This window comes from Stegastes partitus, unplaced genomic scaffold (assembly GCF_000690725.1).
Source record: "Stegastes partitus isolate 25-593 unplaced genomic scaffold, Stegastes_partitus-1.0.2 Scaffold150, whole genome shotgun sequence".
NCBI lineage: Eukaryota > Metazoa > Chordata > Actinopteri > Pomacentridae > Stegastes > Stegastes partitus.
Window position 1 is genome coordinate 316,142 of NW_007577881.1, and position 24,022 is coordinate 340,163.

At 40.9% G+C, this 24,022-nt stretch overlaps 1 protein-coding gene across 5 annotated transcripts in view; it reads right to left on the reverse strand.

The window, feature by feature from the left end:
- Positions 1–24,022, reverse strand: part of frmd4ba (FERM domain containing 4Ba) — a 43,512-nt gene that overhangs the window by 18,378 nt on the left and 1,112 nt on the right. For all 5 annotated transcript variants that reach the window (XM_008279236.1, XM_008279234.1, XM_008279233.1 and 2 more), the window contains exons 2-7: positions 4,052–4,117; positions 3,827–3,921; positions 3,575–3,667; positions 3,164–3,248; positions 2,053–2,109; positions 1,668–1,690 (exon numbers count right to left, since the gene is read on the reverse strand). In XM_008279236.1, the coding sequence (XP_008277458.1) occupies positions 1,668–1,690; positions 2,053–2,109; positions 3,164–3,248; positions 3,575–3,667; positions 3,827–3,921; positions 4,052–4,117 (419 nt within the window). The remainder of the gene's footprint in view (positions 1–1,667; positions 1,691–2,052; positions 2,110–3,163; positions 3,249–3,574; positions 3,668–3,826; positions 3,922–4,051; positions 4,118–24,022) is intronic.

A 24,022-nucleotide genomic window follows, 5' to 3' on the forward strand; every position in this document is an offset into this window, starting at 1 on the left:
GCACTAGATAACGCGGTGGGATGGAGGGGTGCTGGGCTAAAGTGAGAAAAATCTGCAGAAAACAACTTTATTTTGTCATTTTCTACATATGTTGCCCTTACAAGGAAACAAGTTCTATTCCCAGAGGAGGTGATAAATGAAACAGAACATGTGTGCCAAGTGTTTTATAACTTTATAAGTTAAAAACCATTATCAGAATGTCCATAAGGAAATGGCCATCTACGCAAATAACAAGAAGGACAGCTTGATTTGGACAGATTCCCATTCTCACTGCTTCAACCAGATTTGTTGGCCAGTTATCTTTTATTGTGCTTTCAGAGTCAGAACAAAGTACAGCCCAACCCCACACCCACATGATCCGAAAGTTTAGACTGCACTGTGCACACTACAAGTCAGGGTAAAGCAGTTTTAAATCAAAACACTGAGGCATAAATCCCTAATGAAGCCGTAATAAAGAGTAATTAATATATATCAGGTCAGTCGTGCTTGTAAATAATAAAGCGCTTAATGAGCACAAGTAGATGCAGCCAAGTTGCGTTTTTCTTTTTTTGCAAGAGAACAAAGGCAATGGCTTGACAAGAGGTCAAACTGCATTTTCAGCATTGCATATATCACCATTCAAAGCATACAAGCACTATTCCTTACAGAGCACAAATCTTTGTGTTTGCATAATGGACACAGAGGCCTTTAGAGGCAAAGCAAAGAGACAGCACAACCACAGGTTCTGCTGCTTGGACTTGCTCAGTCACTCAATCAGGCAGAGCAGTGTTTACTAATGGCAGCTAATGCCCTTCACTCCTGTAGCTGGAGAAAAAAAGCGGCATACCTCATCAGCAGGTCAAGTCTCTGCGGGCAAGGCCCACAATGAAAATACTATCAACACAAGTGAACAGATTATGGAGGTTTAGTACAAAATCTCCCACCAGTGTCATGGACCAAATCATGCACACAGTGTTCTTGTGTTTGTACTTGTGTCACATAGGCCATGTTTGTCAGGGTATGTGACATTTGCTAAGAGATGACGCAATCACAACATGTCAAAAAGAACTGACACTGTTTTCCACATGTTAAATGTACAAACAGAGTGCATCTGCCTTGACGGACAACAGTGTGAGAACAGCTCAGAACATTCTAACATTAAAGGCAACGTCTGGACCATGTGGATGGCAGCATGCCAGCAGGGGTTCAGTTCAATGTCACAAGAGCAAAATCAAGGGAATTATTAACTAAGGGAAATCCAACATATAACAAAAATCTGAGCAAGTCAAGTTGTTCATTAACAGACAGCCATCATTTATACACTGAGCACTGATCAAACAATCTGGCTTCCTTGTTGTGATCAAGCAACAAACACCTTCTAGATTGTGCAAAATCTGCAGACAAATGCAAATTCTAGCTCATAAAAAATATGTATGTGTGCCAATACAGCCAAACATCTATATCTTTATATCTATTCTTCACTCCAACACATGCTAGTACAAGTAATGTATTAAAAAGACAAAAACATATACAGTTTAGCCTGACAATTTAATGCAAACACATTAACTCTGCATTTCTTATCGAAAACATGTTTTAAATAAAAAGTGTACTTGATGTGACAAAAGACCTATTGGTCAGACTTTAATTTCAAAAAGAGCTTTTAAATTTCAACATTGATAACTTCTTACCTGGTGTAATCTCCTTTGGCCTCCTTAAAATAAGAAAACAACGTAGTTATTAATAGCATAATTTGAAAACATATCACTATCAGAATGACCAGTATGCTAATGTTAGCTACCTGCACAATCTACACAAAGGTACCGTTACACGACTAAACATCAACATATTTAATTTAACTCATAACTAAAAGCTTACACACCAGCTCGAAGTACAATGTCGTGTTAGAGGTTAATAATAACATACATGTTCAGCTTTTTGGAAAATAGTTGCGACCACAGCACCCTCAAGAGACAACTGTTTTCAAATGTTGCGTGCCCCGACTGTCTTTATTCACATTTGCGGGTGAGTGACAAAATTTCTGCCTGAAAACGGCTGCGACAAACTCTTTCTTACCTGCAATGCGAACGCAGCTAACTTGAAAACATTTCCACTCTCCACTTCGATGGTCTCCTGTTGTAAAAAACAGTCAAAATTGGCAAAGGTTCTTACAAAACATACACAAAGTGCAGTCTGCCTGAAACACTTGACTTAAGAGTGGACCTTCCCGTCCCGTACCTCGGTCCCACCGTTACCGACTGAACCACTGCCGCAGAGACAATACGGTGTTTAAAACTGTCCCCGGCGAGAATTTAACGCGTGTTTCAGCTCCTGAGTTACCCCGAGATTTACTCTAAAAAGTAAAACGCACAGCGGTGCACAGAAAGCCTGGTTGAAGACCCTGCCTGAAGTTACAGCCCCCTCGGTAAAAGTGGTACGGTCCGAAAGCAGGTTCAACAGTCTCCGTCTCCCATGGTGACCAGTCTGCTCTCCCCGCGAAAAAAAACTGCACTGCAACGTTTGATCACACGCTGCCTTCAAGTGCTCCTCGTAGAGTTTCGTTCCCTCAGCACTCCACGTCTGCAGTAACACTCTTTAATGTATTTCCCCCCCCTCTAATCTTCACTCCTCTATAAGGTCTTTGTTCTGTTTGAATAAATGTTAAACAAGAACACATGGCTTGGATAATATCCTCATTAGCTTACCATGACCTAGAAAAATTCCCAGCAGTACGTGAAAGCATCATTCTGCTATCCTGCTATATGTGATCTCAAGGAGCTGTAGGTGTATATTTAAGTTTTAGAAATATTTTTGAGACACATACAAACTCAAAAACGGGCATCTTATGAAATAAAATATTAGCACAAAGAAATGCAAAAAGCAACAGCAAGGACAGAGCATGAGAAGTCATGAAAACACTGTAGGGTTTTCTATAAGAAATGACATTCATGCTATATCTGAAAACACTGAGCCATGTGATTAATCTAGTATTTGTGCATCATTTTGACTATCTAACCGTCAGTTTCTCATGAATCTATAGTATTACCCATCAAGAATACTGATTATTAGTTAGAGGAGGCATCTGTGCATGAGGCTATTGTGAACAATCTATTCGTAGCTTAATTAAATGGCAAACTTGGTTACATAAGACATATTTTTAAAAAATGAATGTTTTAAAATCACTTACATTGAACACTAAAGATTTAGCGTTCAGGAAGAACAGTTCCACTGTTGTGTTGTCTTTCAAGAAGGTGATCTTCTCAATGTAAAACCTGTGAAGAGTTTGTTTTGGGTCAGTAAGGCTTATTTGAAATAGAAAGTCTTTTTGCCAGCCTTTCAGCATTAAACACATACTTTATCATGTTCAGTAACACAAGACTTAAAGTGTGTTTCATTACTGCCACCTGCTGGTTACAACACGCCATGGCTCCTAAAGAGGCCCTCAAATACAACAACTTGCTTCAAAACAGACCTTGATTGCAGACAACTTCTTTGCATACGTCAAACAGAGATTTTTATTAATCATTATAGGCTGGTGTTTCCGATAAAGAACTCTGTTGTTCCACATTTGGCAAGCTTTTACGTGGAGAGGACTCACCTCACAAGGAACTTGAGCTCCAAAGGCCCCGAAGTCTTAGAGAAGTCATGATCCAGGACTTTACGATCCAGCTGGAGCCAGTTATTCTGGCCACTAAGCAGATATAAAAGAATAAATCAGATGATGCAATACTGTTATCTTCATTTTTCATCCCCCCCTCTCACTTTCATCTTGTCTCAAACAAGAATTACCTTTGAGGCCAGTTCACCTTGTAGTTATTAAAATGTTTCTCGTGTTAGGAAGTGTACTTACGTGTCGTCTATGAAGCACAGTCCAAAGTATTCTTTCTCCTTCAAGTTAAAATGTGAGGCCACCAAATCTAGCAGCTCACGGGACAACAACTTGGGCTGGAAAGGATAAAACACAGGAGCAATAAAAAAAAAAAACACAAGAAAGAATTAAGAAGGTGGAAAACAAATGTACATCTGAGAGAAATCCACTCCCTGCCAATGAAACAAAAAAATTAATCAACGCTACCTGAACCAGCAGCTCCAGCTTCCTGCCATCGAGGAGGTGAACCTGGCACAGACGGCCCTCTGTCATCTGCAGGGGGGAAAAAGACGACGTTAGACATGACAACTCCTGCGAGATAACATTGCATAAGCGCATTGTTTCCCCCCTCCACCTGAGCCTCTCCCCTCAAAGCTGCTCCTCCACTGTGTCCGCCCTGGGATAAAAAAAAAGCCTTCCTTCTTTCCTGAGAGTTGAACAGTGACTCACCTCAGTGTCACGTTTGTCTTTGTGCTGAAAGAATAGGTAAGAAGAGCCACTAGGCAAGTATCCATATGGGACCCACGCTCCAAAAGATCAAAGTCATTACAAGAACATCACCCTCATTTGTTTGATTTGTTTTGAGAAGTGCAAATTCTAGCCATAAATCAGCCGTTTCATGTAAGAGAACCTCACAAGAAGAGTTGGAGATTCTTTTGTTTTTAGTCCCCCATACACACTATTGTCCATTTTCACCCACACATCCTTCCTCTGCATCAACACTGCTCTAATGAAAATCACTAAAATGTCATCATCCCACGTTTTCCTCTCCTGTAAGAAAACAAAACGAAAAGACAATGAAGGCCAGGTTCGCGGTTTAATTGAATTCCAACTCCGTTGTTTCCGACGAACGGAATAAAGATTTATTCTGGTGCAGTCAGCAGTATTACCTTTCAGTGGAAGGAGAGGAAGAATATTATTGTGCTTTGATGAATCATAATCTAGTCATATTTCAGTACGTTAAGCTGTTCCAACATGCCCTTTGCAAGATTTTGAAATATTGTGACACTATTAAATTATAAGTATTGTGGCATTGTGGATTGGGGCACTGTTCTATCGCTTAACCTGTGTTTACATGTTACATTTAAGAGTTGTACAGCACAACCCCACCTCATAAACCCACCTTTGCATTGGTAGATTTGGTAAGTCAGCGCTTTCGTTTCTTATCCGAAGTTAAATGAAAGAATTAATACAATTCTCAAGTCTATACAGGTAATATAAAGCCACCAAAATCAGCCGGTTAGCTTAGCTTAGCACAAAGACAGTAAACAGGAGGATAGAACCTGGCACAGTCTAAAGGTAAATCCACCTGCCAGCATCCTAAGGGTTGATAAACATTAATCATTCTTTGGAACATTGCAAAATTTCACAACCCTAACCTTAATTCTTTTGCTAGATGCCACATAATTTATGGAGCAAGTCTCATATATGTTTTTTATTGTCTTTTTTGTTTTACTGCATTTTGACTTAACCTGTCTGGTGTTTCGTCAGTTAATTTATTACATTTAATTGTTTATTTATAACAGTGTGTCCTAAGTTCCTGTTTAAACTGAGTCTGTCATTTTTAAATTGTTTACATTCAATACGTATAAAAAGTGTAACGCAAATAACGTCTGATATCGTAGAATAAATCCACACAATATATGAATTTGACAACGGTTTGTTCCATTTTTTTAAATCAAAACATATTATCTATCCCAATAACTTCACAAATTCTGTAATATACACGTCGTTATAGCACACAGTGGCTTTAATGCCTTATAGTAGAAGAGCAAATTAGTCCAAAACATGAAGAAACTGTAAGAAAGCTGCTTTCTGATTCCATAATTCTTCAAACCTACTTTGTACCGGTTACAGTAGTAACAGCAGTACTCTACTACTGTTTGATCTCAGAAACTCGGTGCCAAGAATGCATGCTCATGTCGACTGGATGCTTTTTTTCTGCCAAAGAATGTGTCCAGGATGCTTTTTTTTGTGACTCCAGTGAAAAACACGTGCCATCCAACTAGTTGGCCTCGGTGCTGGAAAGTGAGGGTCATGTTAGCGTCCAGTCACTGTGACCGCAGGGCGGGAAGACGCCTTCTGGTGTGGTGTTAAACTTCAATCTAGCAGGACATATTGTTCTCGACACCACAACAGAGCTGCCATTTCACTTTTTATATAGCACAAGCTACTTTTCCACTTTGTTGTTTTTCAACGCCCTAAACCTCAGTGAGATTTATGCTTCTGCGGGCAGAGCTGGACTCCTCAACAAAGGCCTACATTTGCAGCCACACTAACTTGGTGTTATGCTAACTTCTGCTCTCAAGCACCACATTTTAACATCATACCCACTCCTTCTTTTGCATGTCCAAGTATGTTGTAAGCTGCAAGCTGGGGCGGTCTTAAGCTTCATATCTCAGTGGTCCAGAGGAGGCGAAATCTCTGTCACTGACAAAAACAGTGTGGAAAAAAACTACTGAAGCCTACCTCAATAAATCCACAAGTCAGAGTTTGTCTTAAGAAGAACAATGATTGTGTACGACAGTAATTGCCATTGTTTAAACAAGGATTCGTCACTACAGCAGAGCTCTCCTGAGTTGTTGTGGCTATCTAGGCCACAATCCTTCCAAGAGCTTATCTATCAATGCTGTATTGTTGTAAACCAGTGACATCAAAACATAGAGAAAGAGACAAAGGCCTTCAGTTAACAGTCTGATTGCAGCCAGCCACTGAACCTCAGATTCACCATTAAAAACTGTGCATGTGATCCTAAATCCTTTATCCCTAAGTCTTTTCTCTTTGTGCCAATGCATAACAAGTTTCAAAAGAAGATATAAAGCATCTAATTAAACATTAACAAACTCCTTATAATGGTATATCCTGTGAATAATCAAAAAAAATCAAGTACACATTCCTAACAAAGCTTGACTATCTACTTTTTTCTTTTCAAAGGCTGACAGAGAACACTGCCTTGAGTCCAGCTGAAGTGAGGACCTGAGCTTCAGAGTGAGGTCCTGATGATAAAAAAGAAAGGTCACGAGTCACCACTATGTCAGGGAGGTCACCCCCTGAAGCCGTGTCATTACGGGCAGGGAGCCCTGATGGTGCTTTCTTCACATGACCTTCAGCCACTGACCTGCTCAGGCTCAAGTGAGGCCACCCTGCAGCTCTGACCAGGCCTGGAACCTACTGCTGCACCAATTAACTCTACACTATAAGAAATATTGCTGCATTAACAGTAGCAGGACTGTGTGCTTTAACAGTAACTGTCCATAGAGTCACAGGTGTATTTCTGTTGAGGTACATTTTCAAATTACCTCATCAGTTATTAGTTAATATTTGTTATAATTTTAAAAGAGAATGTAATGAAACAGCAAACCTGGAACAAACTGGAGGAAAAATAACATATTTCTAGTCTTTTTTTAAATAGAAATATGAAATATTTTTGAGTTAATAAAAATCAATTCTTGAAGACTTGTTTGAAAATGTTTTTTTAACAAGTGTTGTTATCACTGTAGGTACATCATCAACTGACAGAAAAGTTCTTTTTTTTATTGCTGTTGTTGTTTATCAATTACACAAATTTAACACAATATTTCCATTTTTTAATTACAGTCAAAAAGTTCCAAGTTATGTGCTGCCAGTATGTTTTTTGCAATGGTATGTTATTTATCATTTTTACTTTTTATACTATAAATTTACAGTTAAATAACAGAATATGTCCTATTTAAAAAAAAAGAAAAAAAGGATGGACCAATAAATAATAGCAAATGTCTTTTCTTTAAAGAAAAAAAAATTCTTATTATATCAGTAAATGTTAAGTTTGCTTTTCTTGTTTTGTTTTGTTTGTTTTTACAGTTGATACACTATTTAAATACACAAAAATCATGTCATGTCATGTCTTTTTTCTTTCTTCTTTCTTTTTTCTTTTTTAATTACAGGACAAAGTCAAGGTCTTAAGCTGCCAGTACATTGCTGAGCGTAGACGACCTGAGCTGATGAGTAACAGGAAAAATCTATACAAAGTTAAAGACAGAAACTCTTTACCTAAGTGGAATTTTGGGACGATTTACAAGCGCGTATCCACTTAATGAGACTTTCTACTTCTACTGTGTTACATTAAAGAAGGATATACTGAAACCCTTTGCTGAAATTAAAATGTTACAACATATGATTAATGATGAGTATATAAAGCAATTACAAGGTCCAACCCAGCCAACTACAACATTTGCACTGACGACATGTTAAATCACTAATAATATAATAATAACTTAGGCTGCCACTGTACTTTCACCTAATAAACTATAAAAATAAGCACTTTGGTCTGTCATTGTGTTATTTCTGTGATCTCCTCTAAAGAGAAAGCAGTGTCAGGTGTTCTGTTTAATTTCTGAAATAAGTCAAAGAGGGAAATTTGTGTTCGTATATCACAAAAAAAGAGCAACCTGATCACTTTCAAGTCTACACTGAAGGCATGCAAGGAGGATATGTGAACCACACAGGCAGCGTTCAGGTGTTCCAGCAACAATGCATTTCAAAGACAACTTTGAAAGTTCTCCTCCTCAGCCAGACAGTGAGATCAAACGGCCGGTCATGCTGCTTTTCAAATGACTGCCATATGTGCAGGGAGAAGGACCCTTGTTAAAAAACAGACTTTCCAAGAGGCAGCCTGCGCCTCCTCACATTCATACAAATAAACACATGCAAACAACTAATAAGCCAGATGAGAAAAAAAGCACTGACTCACTTCACTCAAAGGAAAGTTAAGCCATAAAAATTCAATCCAGTAATTGATGACAAATGCTGTCAACCACTAAAACCTGATACATTTGAGCCGTTCTTTCTTTTTACTGAAACTACTTATGCTGCCTCTGCTTAAGGAGCTGTCATACCTGGTAGCATTTTCCAATCCTGAACCAGGCTTCTAGGATGCGTCTACAGGGCATCAGCCCACGATTGTACCACCTCCTCAGCGTCTGGTGCGCCAGGCTCCAGACGAGCTGGCTGCTCGATGCCATCAGGTCTTCCATTCCACGTATAATGCGAACAGCCATGACTTTCTCCTTGCTGGCTAATATCTGCTTCTACTGATGACACCTCTTGCTGTCAGAACAAGAGGAGGTGATCTGCAGGCCACTTTGTTTTGCTTCAGAGCAACAAGCTGAAAGGAGCAAAACGCACACACACTGGTCTACTATGTCTCCCCAGCTGATGTAATGTCAGTGAGAGTCGGCGCTCTGGAGAGGCTGGAGCGGAGCAGTGTGCCTCAGGCTCGGTCCTGGGCCTCGGTCCAAAACACTGCCTCATAGAGTGCAGGGGAGGGCAGGACAGAACCATGAGGCCCCTGCTGCAGAGGCTCCCCTCCACATAAACACACTTGTATACAAACACGGAAACAAACTCCGGCTAGCCACTCAACCTCTAAAGTCATAAATACTTTCCTCTGCGGCTCACAGTAATATAATGTGGAGGATGCTCTGTTTTGTTTCGGGGGGGGAATGATTTCATCTTTTATATTACTGTTTTATTCCAGCATGTATTTCAGTTTCATTGTCTAAAAAAAGGGTGTGGGAATCGTCTGTCACTTTGTCTGGGTTGCGGGAGCAATTTCCTGAGGAGACCAGACATTCCCACCCATTATGTTCTGTAGAAACGCTAAAAATAATTGGTCCTATTCGAATCAGCAGGGTTGGTAGAACTGACAAGGCAAAACTAAAAGTGAAACTGGAGGGGGGGGGGACCAACATTTAGGAAAGCTTTGAGGTGAAAATGTAAAACTGTTGCGACTCCAAACCAGACGTCTTCCTTTGCGCAGCTGCAATTAATAACCGCATGTCGCACACACGCTGAACACCTGATGCAGACAAACAGCTCTGAGAATACTGAGAAAAACAATACAGAGGACGACAACAGAACAGCTCACAGCAGCGACGTGTTGCTGTCCATCTGGAAACAATATCCGCCTGTTTGTTTATGTGACCCCAGTTTCCAAGAGTGCTTAAGTGTGCACAGTCAACACGGCGCTGTTTCATTGAACATGATCAGCGTAATTGTCTCGGAGCGGGCAGGCTGTGATCTCTACATCTGCAATAATAACACAGAGGAAAGGTGTGGCGAAGGTAAGAGAAGCAGGCTTGAATTTTTAAATGCTGTTTTCTGCATCATCAACTGTTACCGAGGAGGCATGTGGAGCGGTTCCATCCAGCTCCCAGTTACAGGATTGTGCGTAGTCATCCTACACTACACAAACAAACAATAAAGACAATCTCAGCACCCATCGGGATTACATCCAATCGGTTCATGCGTGCATGTAAATCAACCCCGAAGCACACATGTTGGAAATAAACACATCAATTACTGTGCCAGGAAGTGAAGACGCTACATCCAGCAGCTGTGACATTGGCCTTTTCACAGAAAACAGAATTATAAGCAATTCTCCAGGAAGCGTGTGAATGTGCGTCATCCAGGCACAAACAGATCCATGGACTGTACTTCTAAAAGACAAGGTTTACAACAGTCTGAGAGGAGATCAATACCACAGCAGTCTATATGGTAATCTAAGACAGTCAGCTGCTGGCTGTAACTTTAAATATACCATACAGACAAGACAGAGGTATCATTCTTCTAATTCAGCTCTTGGCAAGAAAGTGAGAAAGTGTATTTTCCAAAAAAAAAAGGTTGGATGACTCCTTTAAACGTATGGAAAATAAACCCCAGGTTCTCTCTGGTTGGAAGTGAGTTTCCTCTATAAATATTTTTTAAATGTCATAGCCTAAGCTTCTTACCAAACACCGGAGGCTCTCTGGAAGAAATCTAAATATAACATAGAATAATAATGTAAAGACTTTAACCAGATTGCACTGCAAATGTGCTGTTACTGTACTGAACACAATTCCAGGGAGACAATTTCATTCCTCTGTCGTCCTTTTAAAGCCTTTTCAAAGTGCAAAAACAGTGTCCTAACCGGATTACATACTGCCGACGCTGTGATCCAGCAATGCATGAACCAGATGTATCTATTTCTGGAGGGCAGGACTCGTTGGCAGGGACCCGTTCTGAAGGTATAGATGCAACCTGACCATGATGAGCACGGACAGACGAGCGCGGCCACAGCTGCCCGGAGCCACAGCGGGCCCAACATGTGGTGGACACTGCTGCTGTTGATCACACACATGATGTCCATGTGTGTAAAGGAGAACAGCGTGTTCAGGTCCACATAATGTTAATACATACACACGGTCGAAATGCATCTGCAGGACACATTTCTGAGATATAAACCTGCCAGCTTTCCACAAATGCCTTGCAAATGCATAGTGGAATTCTGTAAAAACTAAAAAAAAAAGCAAATTTCACATAGTCAGAACTCTAGTTTCAAAAGAAATCAAGATACATTTATTGTGTATGTACGTCATAGACTGCAAAATATATAGTGCATTGAAACACAACAATCTATTTTTCATGGTAAGGGCATGAAAGCATTGTCTTTACTGCGAAACACTCACACTTATTGTGAACACACACACAACACATATGCAGAATGCCTGCAGGCGTCGGATGATCCAAGTTGATTTCCACACTCTGGAGTTTGAATACATTGCAAGGGGTGACGACCTCAGCTAGAATCAATCTGTAGGAGTGTACGATCGGGAGGGGGCATCTCAGGGGTAAAACGCTTATTAACTGCCTGCACTAAATGAAAAATTCGAGAGCAGTCTTCCTAACGCTCTAGTTATCTGTTTACAAGCGTCCGTATTCAGATGTAGCTTTGAAGCTATGCGGTTGCTTTAACTATAAATATAGATGCGTCCCTATTGCACATGCTTTCCCATTAAACCTTCATTAGCAGCTTTTTCTCCAGAGGAGGACAATAGAACAATACATAAGACATATTATAATATTGGCATGTTAGATTACAGTTGCACACTTACACATCAAACAGACAGGGAGCAACATGAGCATCCTTTTAAAGCTTTTAGGCCAATGCAAGTTCCTTTAAGCTCTGCCTTGGTCTTTATAAACCATGTTTGGTCTTTTTAGCTGCTCTTAGCTTCAATATGTTTGTATGGGACACTGGGTTTGTTATGGGAACTAACTGTCTGCACAAACCCTGAAAAGACACAAAAAAGAAGTCTGTCTGACTTAAAAGTTCTTGTCAAATTTAGGACATACAGCTCTTTCACCAATAATGAGTGTATTTTAATACCTTCGCCTCAGCCAAACGCAGCACCTCATAAACTTGATATGAACCTACATTTAGCACAGCTGCTGATACACATCCAGCAGAATAACAATTAGGCAAATGCAAGTCCCATACTAATTGGAGTATTATATTCTCTACCAGCTCTTGAGGGAAATATCTGGCTCTTAGCCAGATAAATGCAGCACCGTCTTTAACATCTCTTTGCTACTGTTGGCTGTCTGGTGTTGGACGTTCATGACAATTGGTTTGTTAGCGCTTCTCTTTTCTGCTGTCTGGAAGCAAAGCTGGTCGGCGTAATGACAGTGAACCCAGACAGGAAAGTCGGGGGTCATTAATGAAAGCAAAGAGCTACAGGCCAAAAAATATTGATTATAGCAGCTTTAGTTGATATGTGTTAAATATCAACCCACAAAAAAATGTGGATTCTTTGTCTCTTGGTGATCACAATGGCAAATTTACTTTTTCTCAGCTCTTATGTCACAGAAGCTGATCGTTTTAAGAAAAAGTTCTCCTAAATAATATCATTTTAGGGACAATATCTGATGATACCTTATTCTGTCTCTCAGTGTCCACCTCTCCCTGTCTCCAGCTTGGCACAGCAGCCGTTGCCATGACCTCACGCGGCGGTCCGTCACCCTCTCTGATGTCACTCTGCTGTCACTCCATTTCTCCACACAAGTCATGTGCTGCACACAAGACTCTGCTCACTTAGGGGCTCATTCTTTTCAAGCTGTTGTTACACCATCTCCCTCAGGCAGAGCACAATCAATTGTTGTGGAAGTGAAGCGGTAGCTGACATATATAGCGCTCATGCTGCGATGCCTCTTTATAGCCAGCAGATGGGGAAATTGAGTGTCACACAACCCTCCGGGACAAATAGAAAAAAATACTTTCAGTGCTGGAAATTGTGTGGTAAATTATTCTGTCCAGAGGGTTTTCCTATTACCTTTATGCCAATGTCATGCCTCTTCTCTTAATATAAGGGCCTCATTTCACTTGTAACGCCTGGATTGAAAGTTTAATAAGAGTACAGACAGACAGCCTATTACAATTTAGCTCTGTTCTGTCCCAGAAGTTCAGTGTTAATAGGTCTGAATCTGTTGAGAATACAAGGCAGGGCGTGACAGGGGCAGCCACGCTGCCAAGATCATCACAGTATCGTGTCCCCGGGCACATTTCAACATGGGATGGCAATTACCGTGTACAGTAAGTGGTAGATTAATAGTCTAAACGGGAAAGGCCTCCCAGTGATCATAACAGAGCCTGAGTAGGGCAGGCAAACAGCTGTCATCCACACGGGCCCGCAGCTGACGAGTCCTACCACATACTGAGACTGCAGCTGACGTGCTGAATGGAAGACATTCTGGACTGTATGGCTTAAACACACACAGACGCAGGACGGTTCACTCCCACTTATAACAGCCTTTTCCTCACACGACCCTGCCGCACGCCTGTCAGGCTTCCTGACTGTCACTTGTAGTTAGAAGAGGAGCAGCTGTCAGAGGTCACGCTACCTGATCGGAGGATGATTTGTAATCATACATCATAGATGAATAGATCAGGTTCATAAAACATGAAAGAAGGCCATATCTCCTCATGCATAGAGTATGTGCTAGTTTTTAATGGGCTTTGCAACTGCAGGCTTCATGTATGAGTATCCTGAAAATGAAACGTAATGCATCTTGTCTTGTCGCTATCGTTTTACATGTTCTGTGAGAGCAATGAATCAAAAGGAACGAGATTTGTTTTATTTTATTTATTTATTTATTTTAAAGTATATCCTAAGGGCCTCGACAACGAACAACCAAGCCAGTTAGCGAGAAGTCGCCATTTTACATCGTGACTGAAATTGTCACCGCATCTGTTTAAGACACCACGAGACATCTTAATTACAGCCAATTAACACCATGTGATAGAGCTCCATTTGGCAAATGAATGGCGAGACAGAAAAGCTTTTTGTGTTGGTTTAGGCGGTACAATCAAGCCTGGCTTTGTGTGGCAGCAGCAGGGGGGTAAAAGAAGAAAAGAAGGCAGGGAAAGAGACGAAGGCCCGGAGCTCCCGGCTGCCACCGTGCACCTATCGGCGTGTCGGCTGCGTCTGGGGATTCGGGGCCAGCTCTTCGTGCTGTAACAGGACGGCGCTCAGGGGCAGACTGGAGGCCACAGGCCACGACAAACCATGTGTGTGCATAACCCAGATGCTCTGAAGAGGAGGAGGTCAGAGCGGGGGAAGGGACGGGTGAGGAGGGGGGGCAGAGAGGCCGCGGAGTCAGCCAACAGCCCCACACTGTCTGCCGCGACAAAATGTTGCCCCGAGGGACCGTAGGAGACCAGATTTGCCGAGACATTTCTTAGAGGGAGCATAAAGAGCCTGTGTCAGAAGTTTTCAATATCATAGGCAAGTGATGGAAAATGTGAATGGCCACAGCGCACATCTCCACAGGCATCGCAGTGAAACAAAGATAGAGGAGAGATGAAGCAGAGCGGGGGGTGGGGAGGGGAGGAGACACTACCAGTCTGTAATGAGCCTTCAGGCTATGCAGGGGGTGAAGTTATTGAAAGGAGAAGAAAGCCCCACATATTATGATATAAATAACTGAATTAATATAACTGTCACACACATAAAATACCGACTGTTTGAAGTATGATGTTTTGGAGAGCAAAGTACTTAAGCTACAGAATACATTTGTGGGTGTATTGATTATTTGATTATCTGTCACCTATTGCTTTCTTTGCTTAAAAAAATTGTTTTGTCTATAAATTGTATGAAAATGCTAAAAATGCTGTCAGAATTTCCTAGAGCTCAATATGAGGTATTTGTTTAAATGTTCATTAGCTATGTATAGTACAAATCCTCACATCCACAACCAGTGAATGCTTTTCCTCCTTAAGATTACATTCAACATATATATTCAGTAGAACTCTATCCAATAATTGGGTTTTTCTTTATAAATAGAAATTTGCCCACCAAATGGCGGATGAAGTGACATTACCATCCTTAAAGCTGGACCTCTAGCATGATTAAAAACAGGATTTAAAGATTCAGAAGCTGCATTGTCATATGCTGTGATAAAAAAAAGTTACCAGTACAATGAAATTCTTAGTCCTGTGATTAACCTATCTACAGAATATACTCAATCAGATCAGAATCAGAATCAGAATCAGCTTTAATGGCCAAGTACGTACACAACATACAAGGAATTTGGTTTCGGCTGTTGGTGTCGCCCTAGGAATTTGCACGAAAAATAGAAATAGGAAAATTAAAAAATAAAATGAAATAAAGTAAAATAACTGAAGAAAGAAAAGAACAAAATACAATAAATATTAATACAAAAATAAAACAAGATAATAAGACAAATATATACAAGAATTTACACATCTAGTAGAAAAAGGTCACAAAAAAAAAAAAGATCACAATCATCACTCACATGCTGAGTTAACAAATATGAAAATATAAGAACAGTGCAAAAGTTTGCTTCACAATCAACTGGTAACATCATATTTGTGGATATTCACTCACATATTGTACTTTGGCTCTTGTAATATCATTTCAGAACTGGGTCCAGAACACATGTGTAGTCATAAACACTAGAAAAGCCTTTTAGGGTCACACCTCTATCAATTAATACAGTTATGTACTGCACAGACACACTGAGGTGTCTAAATCCAGTCAGCGATTAGTGGACTTCTGGCAGTTGATATCTGCATGTGTATATCTGAGACCCGCTGGCTTATCACTCCCAATCCAATTTACTGAACAGATAATCACATCAGTTATATGGCCTTATCTGGCTACACAAACACATGCACTGCAACGGATGTGTAAGACCAGTGAACGCTTCTAGCCACCGTGCTGTACAGACACAACACAGAATCCGTGTGGCTCAAGCAGACGCCACTTTGACACGCAGACCAGCGGTCTTATAGGAATACTTGCCACTGTCCTGTCAGTTTTAAGCCACCAATATGATGTCCAACCTCTATTTTTATCCCGCTATATGAAAACAAGTGCCTCTCAATGGGATGAAAGCTCTCAAAGGTGCCGGCATTGTCAGAACAATTTCATGAAATAGCGTGATTTGAAGGGAGGGTGAGTTCACCGGGAGTCAACTGGGGATTTATAAGTAGGTAGAGCTTGTAGAGCAAAGAGTCTTAAAACAGGGCATCTGGACCCGCTTTGCTGCTGCTGCTGCTGCTTTAATGTCTAATTCAACACTTTTACTGTTTATATGGTCACACATTCTAAAACAGCTGCTACACTGCAGATGGAAAACACGTCTCATTGCTTTTCAATATTTTAGCGCTTAGAAAAGACATCGCACGCAAACAAATTAAAATTTTAACTGTACAAATATTCGTGGAGTTGCTGCGAAGACAGAAAATGTCCAATCGGCTGACCTCAAATAGCAAAGAAACAAAGACCAGACAGAAGAGAATAGCAACTGAAATAAATATCACCAAGTCAGAGCAAATTCCCAAAACTTACAGCTGTACTCATCAATGTTTACATATTTAAAATGGCGTAGCCTTCTGAACCCCAAGCAGTTTCTGGGTGTTTTTCGCTCCTGTCACATCTTCACTCACTGTAGGCTCATTTTCACTGCAATATAAAGTCCTGCACCTCTATGGAAACAGAACAACCATGAATAGAAGTGAAGAGAACTCAAATGTGTCTTCTGGGTATCAAAATAAAGTTACTGACATTTTAAATTTGTTCCCATACTTTTCAGTGTAAACACAACATGCAGTTCAACCAAAAAGTCAAAATTTTTGTTTGTGGTGCAGCAAGTAGTGCAGAATTTCTTATTTATTTATTTATTTAACTGAATTTGGTTACTGCCAATGGTTTACTGTTGGCGAAATTTTAAACGGAACACGTAGAATAAAGTGATTTTGATGAAATATCAGGCTATAAATTTTAAATATTTGTATTCAGGTTGAGAGTGTTGAAGGATTTAATGCAGTGCGACAGCTTAAAATGAGCTTGTCTGAGCCTGCAGTTTTCCCTCAGTACTACAGTATGTTTTAGAATTTTTCCACTCATTGTTTTGGTGTTAGGACCTATAACTTTGTTAAATGTTTTAGTCGTCTCTAACTGTTTGCATTAGGTCAATTACAACTTGCAACAGGAGACTGTTTTCAGCACACAGACTATGAGTGGCCCACTGTATGTCACCTGCACACAACAAAACGGCAACTAGAGAATGTCAATCTAGTGGGACTAAGAGTCACATAATTTTATCAGCAGTGGGTGGAGAACAAAACAGAGATAAAAAAAAAAAGTGGAGTCATAAGCTGGTATTGAATGTTACTATTGTGTGAGCAGCTTTTGTACTGCAAAAGCAAAAGAAACAAACAGAGCGAAGCCATAACAACATGATGTGTGGTATAAATTATTAAATATTTTTAAAGCAAAATAACTACAATATCTGCTGTTTTCATTTTGCACCTAATTTGTTCTAATTATCGACAATGGACGGCTGAGTAGTTTAAGGCCATCTGCTTTTGTTAATGTAGGCACTGAAAGTTTATCTGGATGGAATTAGCAATACCAGGGAATGGCTCTAATTTCATTTTAGTCATCCACAAAGCTCATCAGTCATCTGGACAGCAAATTAGTGAGGGGTGACTGCTAATCAAGTGAGTGAAAAAGGCCTAACCACTTCAACTGACTTTCATCAAAACAGAAATATTAATAGCAACCGCCTGCAATACCCTTAATTCATTGAAACAGCAACTGTAATTTGTGACACGATATAAAGTGACAATCTATTTCATACAAATGCAATATATGAATTATGAAAATAGCAACATGGAGTTTATTTGTCTCACGCGTGACTATTTTGCCGTCCAATCCCACAAGCAGGGCTGTGATGAAAAACAGTTTTCATAGTACATAACAACACTATTTTTTCACAATGGCCCATCCAGTAGTTTAGGCTATAAAATGTATGAGAAATAAATAATAACATAGCCAACAGGGACTTTGTGAAATAACTCAATTTGTGTAACCGAACACCAAATTTTCAATTTGTGATGATATAAAACTGATCAAATTTGCTAATTTGCTTGCTGATTTCCCTTTACTGACATTTCATTTATCAAGATTCTATATAGTTTCTGTTGATTAACTTATCATTAACCAACCAGGACTTTCAAAACATTGCCTGGTCTGGAAGACATATTTATTTGCATGAATGTCAACACCACTTGTCATCTTCTGCAGCCTAACAACCGCTGCCTTCCCCCGGGGGACGCTCGGCATTATCTTTCCTCCCAGTGAGCTTGACACCTGTTCTAACTGCCCACCACCTCCATATCAGCTTTCTACAAGTCCAGTCCACGGCAAATGTTGTCCTGACATCATTCATTTCAGGCTAATGACTAACCGTGGTTAAAGTTTGGAGCCAACACCGCTCACAGACACCTTAAGTTGTTGCTTGGCAGGCCTGTAAATGTGACCACCACGTGCGCTGCTGACACAATAGAGTACAGTAGGTGAAAGGGCATAAGCACACTCATGTAGGACAAACCCATGCATTTCAAAGGGAAGGCCTCTTAGCAGCACAATGCAACCTCGAAAAAAAAAACCCTTCCAGATCAAAGACGGCTTTTTCTATTGAGTTACAGGTTTTCCCGTGACATGGTTTCCTTGTCACTGTGACACAAGAGTCTTTCCTCCATGTTGCAGCCAACACGCAGACCTTTGTCCTCGTCAGAGAGCTCAGTCTGGCCCTGTCTGAGTGGACCAGCAGGGTGCTGGGTTTCGGTCCACGGGGCAGGTGATAATGACTTCCCTCCCCTTCCTTGCTCCCTGTCCTCCCTCAGCTGCAGCGGTGAAGGTGACTGCAGCTGGATGATTTCTGTCTTTCTAAACTGCAGGGGATGTGAGTGGTTGTGAGTATTGTGAGCAGCTAGCGTGCATCAGTCCAGGTGGGGGTGTTGGTTTCCCCTATTAAGCCGGTGCATGAGGAAGCTCAGGTAACACTCCATTAATGATGAACCCAGCCTCCATCTCTGTCTTAATATACCAATAAGCGCTCTTTATGAAGATACAATGCAAACAAAATTAACTTATGGTGGTATGGTTTCAGGGAAAAAAAAAAAAAAAAACACACTCAACTCAACAGGAAATTACTTCGTAGGGGGTTGCCAGATTGAGAGCATTGCATATTCACACAAGTCTCCAGTGTGTCTCTTTACCATGCCTCCATCCCTTCTGGCTCTAAATGTGTGAAACACTCACATGGGGTTTTAAGAGCTGAGCAGTATTGATCAGCGTGGATATGAGGCTGTGGGGTATGTCTGCTGTGGAAGCACGGTTGTTTTTTCCAGCCTCGACACCATGTACCTCTCTATTTGAGCCTGAGAGGGTAATAATAGCAGCTCAGGCCCTTTCCATCCGCCCCTCCTCCTTTACTTTACACACATCGGCCGTGTGGGGACTCTCATTCTGATCATTACCATTCAGGCTTTCTAGCATCCCCTCTACATCCTCACCCCGCAGCTCTCCTGGTGTGTGATCTGTGTGTAGTATGTATTTAAGGGTGAAATAGAGAAAAATGGGAGAGCGGTCGCAACGGATGGATGGATGGAGAGGGGCTCACGAGCGGCATAATTTCAGGCAAGACCACTCCCCCTCCATCACTCCCAAAGCCTCCCAGGCAAGCCGAAAGCAACACACACACACACAGAGGAAGGTGGTGGAGGGCTTTTGCTTTGTTGTTATTTTCATTCTCTCAGCCTCACAGCAATTACATCCCAGTCTGAGAGACACGTGAAGAGAAGGAGGAAGAAGAAGAGGAGGAGGAGGAGGAGGACACAAACAAAAACAGGGGTATTCTGCACCGGAGTGTAACGCTGCATAGATCTGCTGGGTTCAAGGTTCCCTCCACTGCCCCGGGTTGTGGGTGAACCCAGCAGGAGGATGTGCTTTGCTTTCTTGGATCTGGTAGCATTTCTACATCTCACCTGCCCACCTGTGCCGCAGCATTTTGAGATGGGAAGTTGGGAACACTAGGAAATCTAGGTGGTGGGAGGAACACAACAACAAAACAAAAAAATTACCTTTAACTTTTGTTCCTTAAAATCTTTTTGTTGGTTTTTGTGTCCCTCATAGACTGTAATGTGTAATTCAAACATGTCTGACACACAGATGTAAGTGTTTATATTTTTATCATAAATTAAACGCCTTCTTTTCTCCTTTTGCCTTCAGACATGAATGAATGTAAAAAACACAAGACACATGTTACAAGGATTTACTGTCCATATTCTGAAATAAATGAACATCTACTGTTCTGCTTAGTGTTGGAACTAGAAAACAACAACAATGCCCTTGACATTTTCCAGCAATAGAACATGCATTATTGGAATAAGCCTCCAAATGATCTGTGCAACCCGCTCAGAAATTACATTTTGTTCAACTAATGTATTTTCCAACTCATGCTGTGTTGGCAAACACAATCACTGACTGCATTACATTAACATCAGGCAACATTTTTTCCTTGTCTACCCACAACGTCATATGTACTAAATATAGAGTACTGAGAGGAGGTTGAGGTGGATGGTGGGTGTACAAAGCACAGAACTGTCACACCAGAGAACGAGGTTCACATCCATTGTTCTGTTTTTTGGTTTCGGCGACGTCACTGTGAACTTTTCCCAGTATCAGACAAGGCCTCAGGCTTCTCCTCGCCTTGACCAGGTGCCAATACATAACCATAAAAGGCCCAATAATGCTTTTAATGTCGCAGTGATCGTTTTGGAAAATTATATTTTGACCAAAAACAGGTAAAATAACTAGTGGCTGAAATTTTACTAGTACCTTGCAGCTTTTTATATACTGTTATTAACAGCATTCCAGCGTTATGGTCATAGAAAGCACACAGCTGTATCAAATTAGCTGTATATAATGGGAACTTGTGTAAAACAGGGGCTACATTTCTGACATCCAATCATTTTCCCAGCTTGTCCAATGGCAGAATTGACAATAAAGTGGACTTTGCCTTGGAGTAACTGCTCCTGTGACCTTTGATTTTTAGGGGTCTAGTGTTGGGGCAACTGTATCACTATGTACAAACAGATATATTATAGATAAATAGCAATATTAAAGAACTGTGAAATTGAATGAGGTTCTCCTGAGATAAGGAAGGAAGCCTGTGAGGAGAACAAGTCTGGCAGGAACTTTGTCTTCGAGCAGAGGTGTTGAATTATATGAACCTCTGTGACAACTGCATCACACAGTCTGAGTTAAGCTGCTTATACTATGAAGAAGGAAACATAGCTTTCTCAGTAAAACATTTTTCCCAATAGGTAAATAATGATGTATTGCCAACTGACTGTTTTACCTAATTTGTATCGGCTGTTGTACTGGTGTAAACCACGCACTGTTGGAATTGTGATTAATTTCCTTCCAACATTCCCCTGAGACACTGAGCTTTTACTCTGAAGTGCTTGGGTCAATAGCCACTGATACACATGGATAACCTATAAATCCATCCTTGTGTCCATTCTTTAAATAATTCATAAGGAGGTGGGCTTGAACGCTGCATTTTTAGTGGAATTTGTCCACAAACTGTCAAGTATCTGCCCTTAACCAGATTGGAGCATGTTTTAATGCAGTCTCTTTTATCTAAATGATATGGAAACTGGCTCCCAGAGGAATTGCCAACCAGCTGAGAGTCACTCTCCGGGGCTGATGCTTGCGTTTTTTTTCTGCTGTATTCTGAAGGGAAATAAACACAGCCAGCTCTGAGCATCATTATTCACTACAGCCACACATTAAAAGGACCAAATCCCTTAGAAATCAAACAAAAAGCCATAGTATTTTGCCCCATAAAAGTCTTCGCACAAGAGAATCGTAAATTTTGAAACGCACGGTGAAAGCGGGAAATTTCACAATGTCTGTGTTCTGCATGCGAAACTAAAGTCCAGACTCTTTGTTTTACGCAGGATGTCCTGTCTGAGAGGACAAAGCAGACATGAAACAAGGAAAAGAGATGTAGTGTCTGCACACCGCTGAGCTGGTTCACAGCCAATTGAGGAACAGATTCTTGTTGACACAACTTTCGGCGAGAGCCATGTTTGCGGTGATTACGTTACAGAAAGCACTACAACCACTGAGGACATTTACAGCAAACATAACGGGGCTGAAGTTTGTGCTGAAAATGCTCAGGGCTAAATCATTTTCCTAAACATGCACATAACCTCTTCACTCAGATGTCCCCCCTGGTCTGAGGATCTGAATTGATTTCCACTGCTAAGCTTATAGATTACTGGTGACCCACAAACACATTAACTAGAAAACACTCCAGTGCCTGGCCCTGAATTAGGCCTCCAGCATCAAGCCCGAAAGTGCTAATCCACAATATCCATGTTTTTGCACTTCTGACAACTAAGCACTCGCTGCACTGCTGTTTTTGCCTTGGATATCCCCTGTCAATCAAAGAGTATGACACCGTTTCGCTTGGCATTTCTGTGGGTTATCGCATCAAATGAAAAGTTGCATTCATCAGCAGCAGGACATGTCCCTACTCAAATTAAAGGATAAATCCGGGTGACTTCAACCAAGTGTATTTCCTAATATTAGGACTATTGCGGTTTTTATTGCGCAATCTTGCTGACGTTGAACTCTCCACCTCTGTTCGAGAGATTATGTGAAATGAGGAATCACACTTAACAGTATCAAATGGGGCAATTAGCACAAGCTCCCTGCATCTTTTCAAAGAGCAATATTCATACTATACCGGTACATGTTTTTTTTTTCTGCACATGTTACAATGGAGGTGGAAGGTACAAAGTTAGCATGATCCATAAAGCCACGATAGCTACATGAAAAGGAAGCATACCAAGTTGAAATAAACTAAAATTTTCCTTTAACAGGATTTTGCGATGGGTTTTTGTGATGGCTAAAGTTAGCAAGTTTGGCTTTTGCTGTATGATGCACACTCTTCAGCAGGCTGACAATAACGCTTGTCGACTTGTGCTGCTGATATAGTAGCTTAGCATTTTAGGAAAGCTGTAACTTAATGTTTAGCTAACAGCTGTTTAGCATTTAGCAGTAGCTGCTCACTACCAACTTTACAGATCAAGTTCCGCTCAGTGAGTCTAGAAAAATACCCCTTATGATGTCACTAGGGTTTGAATATTATAATCTGGTGCTTGTACCGCTCAAGTCAAGTCAAGTCATGAATTGGTTTCTCTCTAAATATGTCACTTTTGTAACCCGTAACTTTAGGAAAGTAAAATTCAAAACCACTGAAATGGCCCTTTAAGTTTTTTCTTCGATATTTTTGTACTGACAGCGTTACTCCTTGAAAATACTCTTCAGACACAGAAATTCTAAAGCTTTTTTTTGCTTGCTGTAGGTTAACTTCATTTATAAACTACATAAAAGCTGATATCACTAGCTCCACATAGAACAGAATGTGTAAAGTGAGTTAGAAGGATCCCCGTTTACATTCTCACCTATCACATGGCACACTTTAATCAAGAGCTTGATCTTTCTTCGAAGAGGAAATCTGTGAGGAGAACCAGTCTGGCAGGAACTTTGTTTTCTAACAGAGGTGTTGAATTATGTGAACCTGTGTGACACCTGTATCACATAGCCTGACTGATAAATGCCCTCATTCAGATCCATGCAAACAGCATTATAATGTGTGGGAAAGAAAAAATGCTGATAAAGAACTTTTGACACAAAACAGGGGCCTTGAGGAGAGATGGGAACACTTCACCGGCTCAGGTCACACTGTCCAGGTTGTCTGGTTGTGCCGTTTTAATCTTGTTTACTCTTTCAAAGACCGCCGCCTTGTGTATGGATAAGGTTCCAAATGGACCACGATTGGCAAATCACTCCTGTGTGCAGAGTGGAGCGTGCAGCGGCGTTGGAATATTCTGAGGGTTAATAGCTTTATTGAATCGGAAGCGCTGACCCCATTAAAAGCAGCTGAACATCCCAGACTAAAGTCAACACAAAGCAGCGCTGCCTTTGCAGTTTG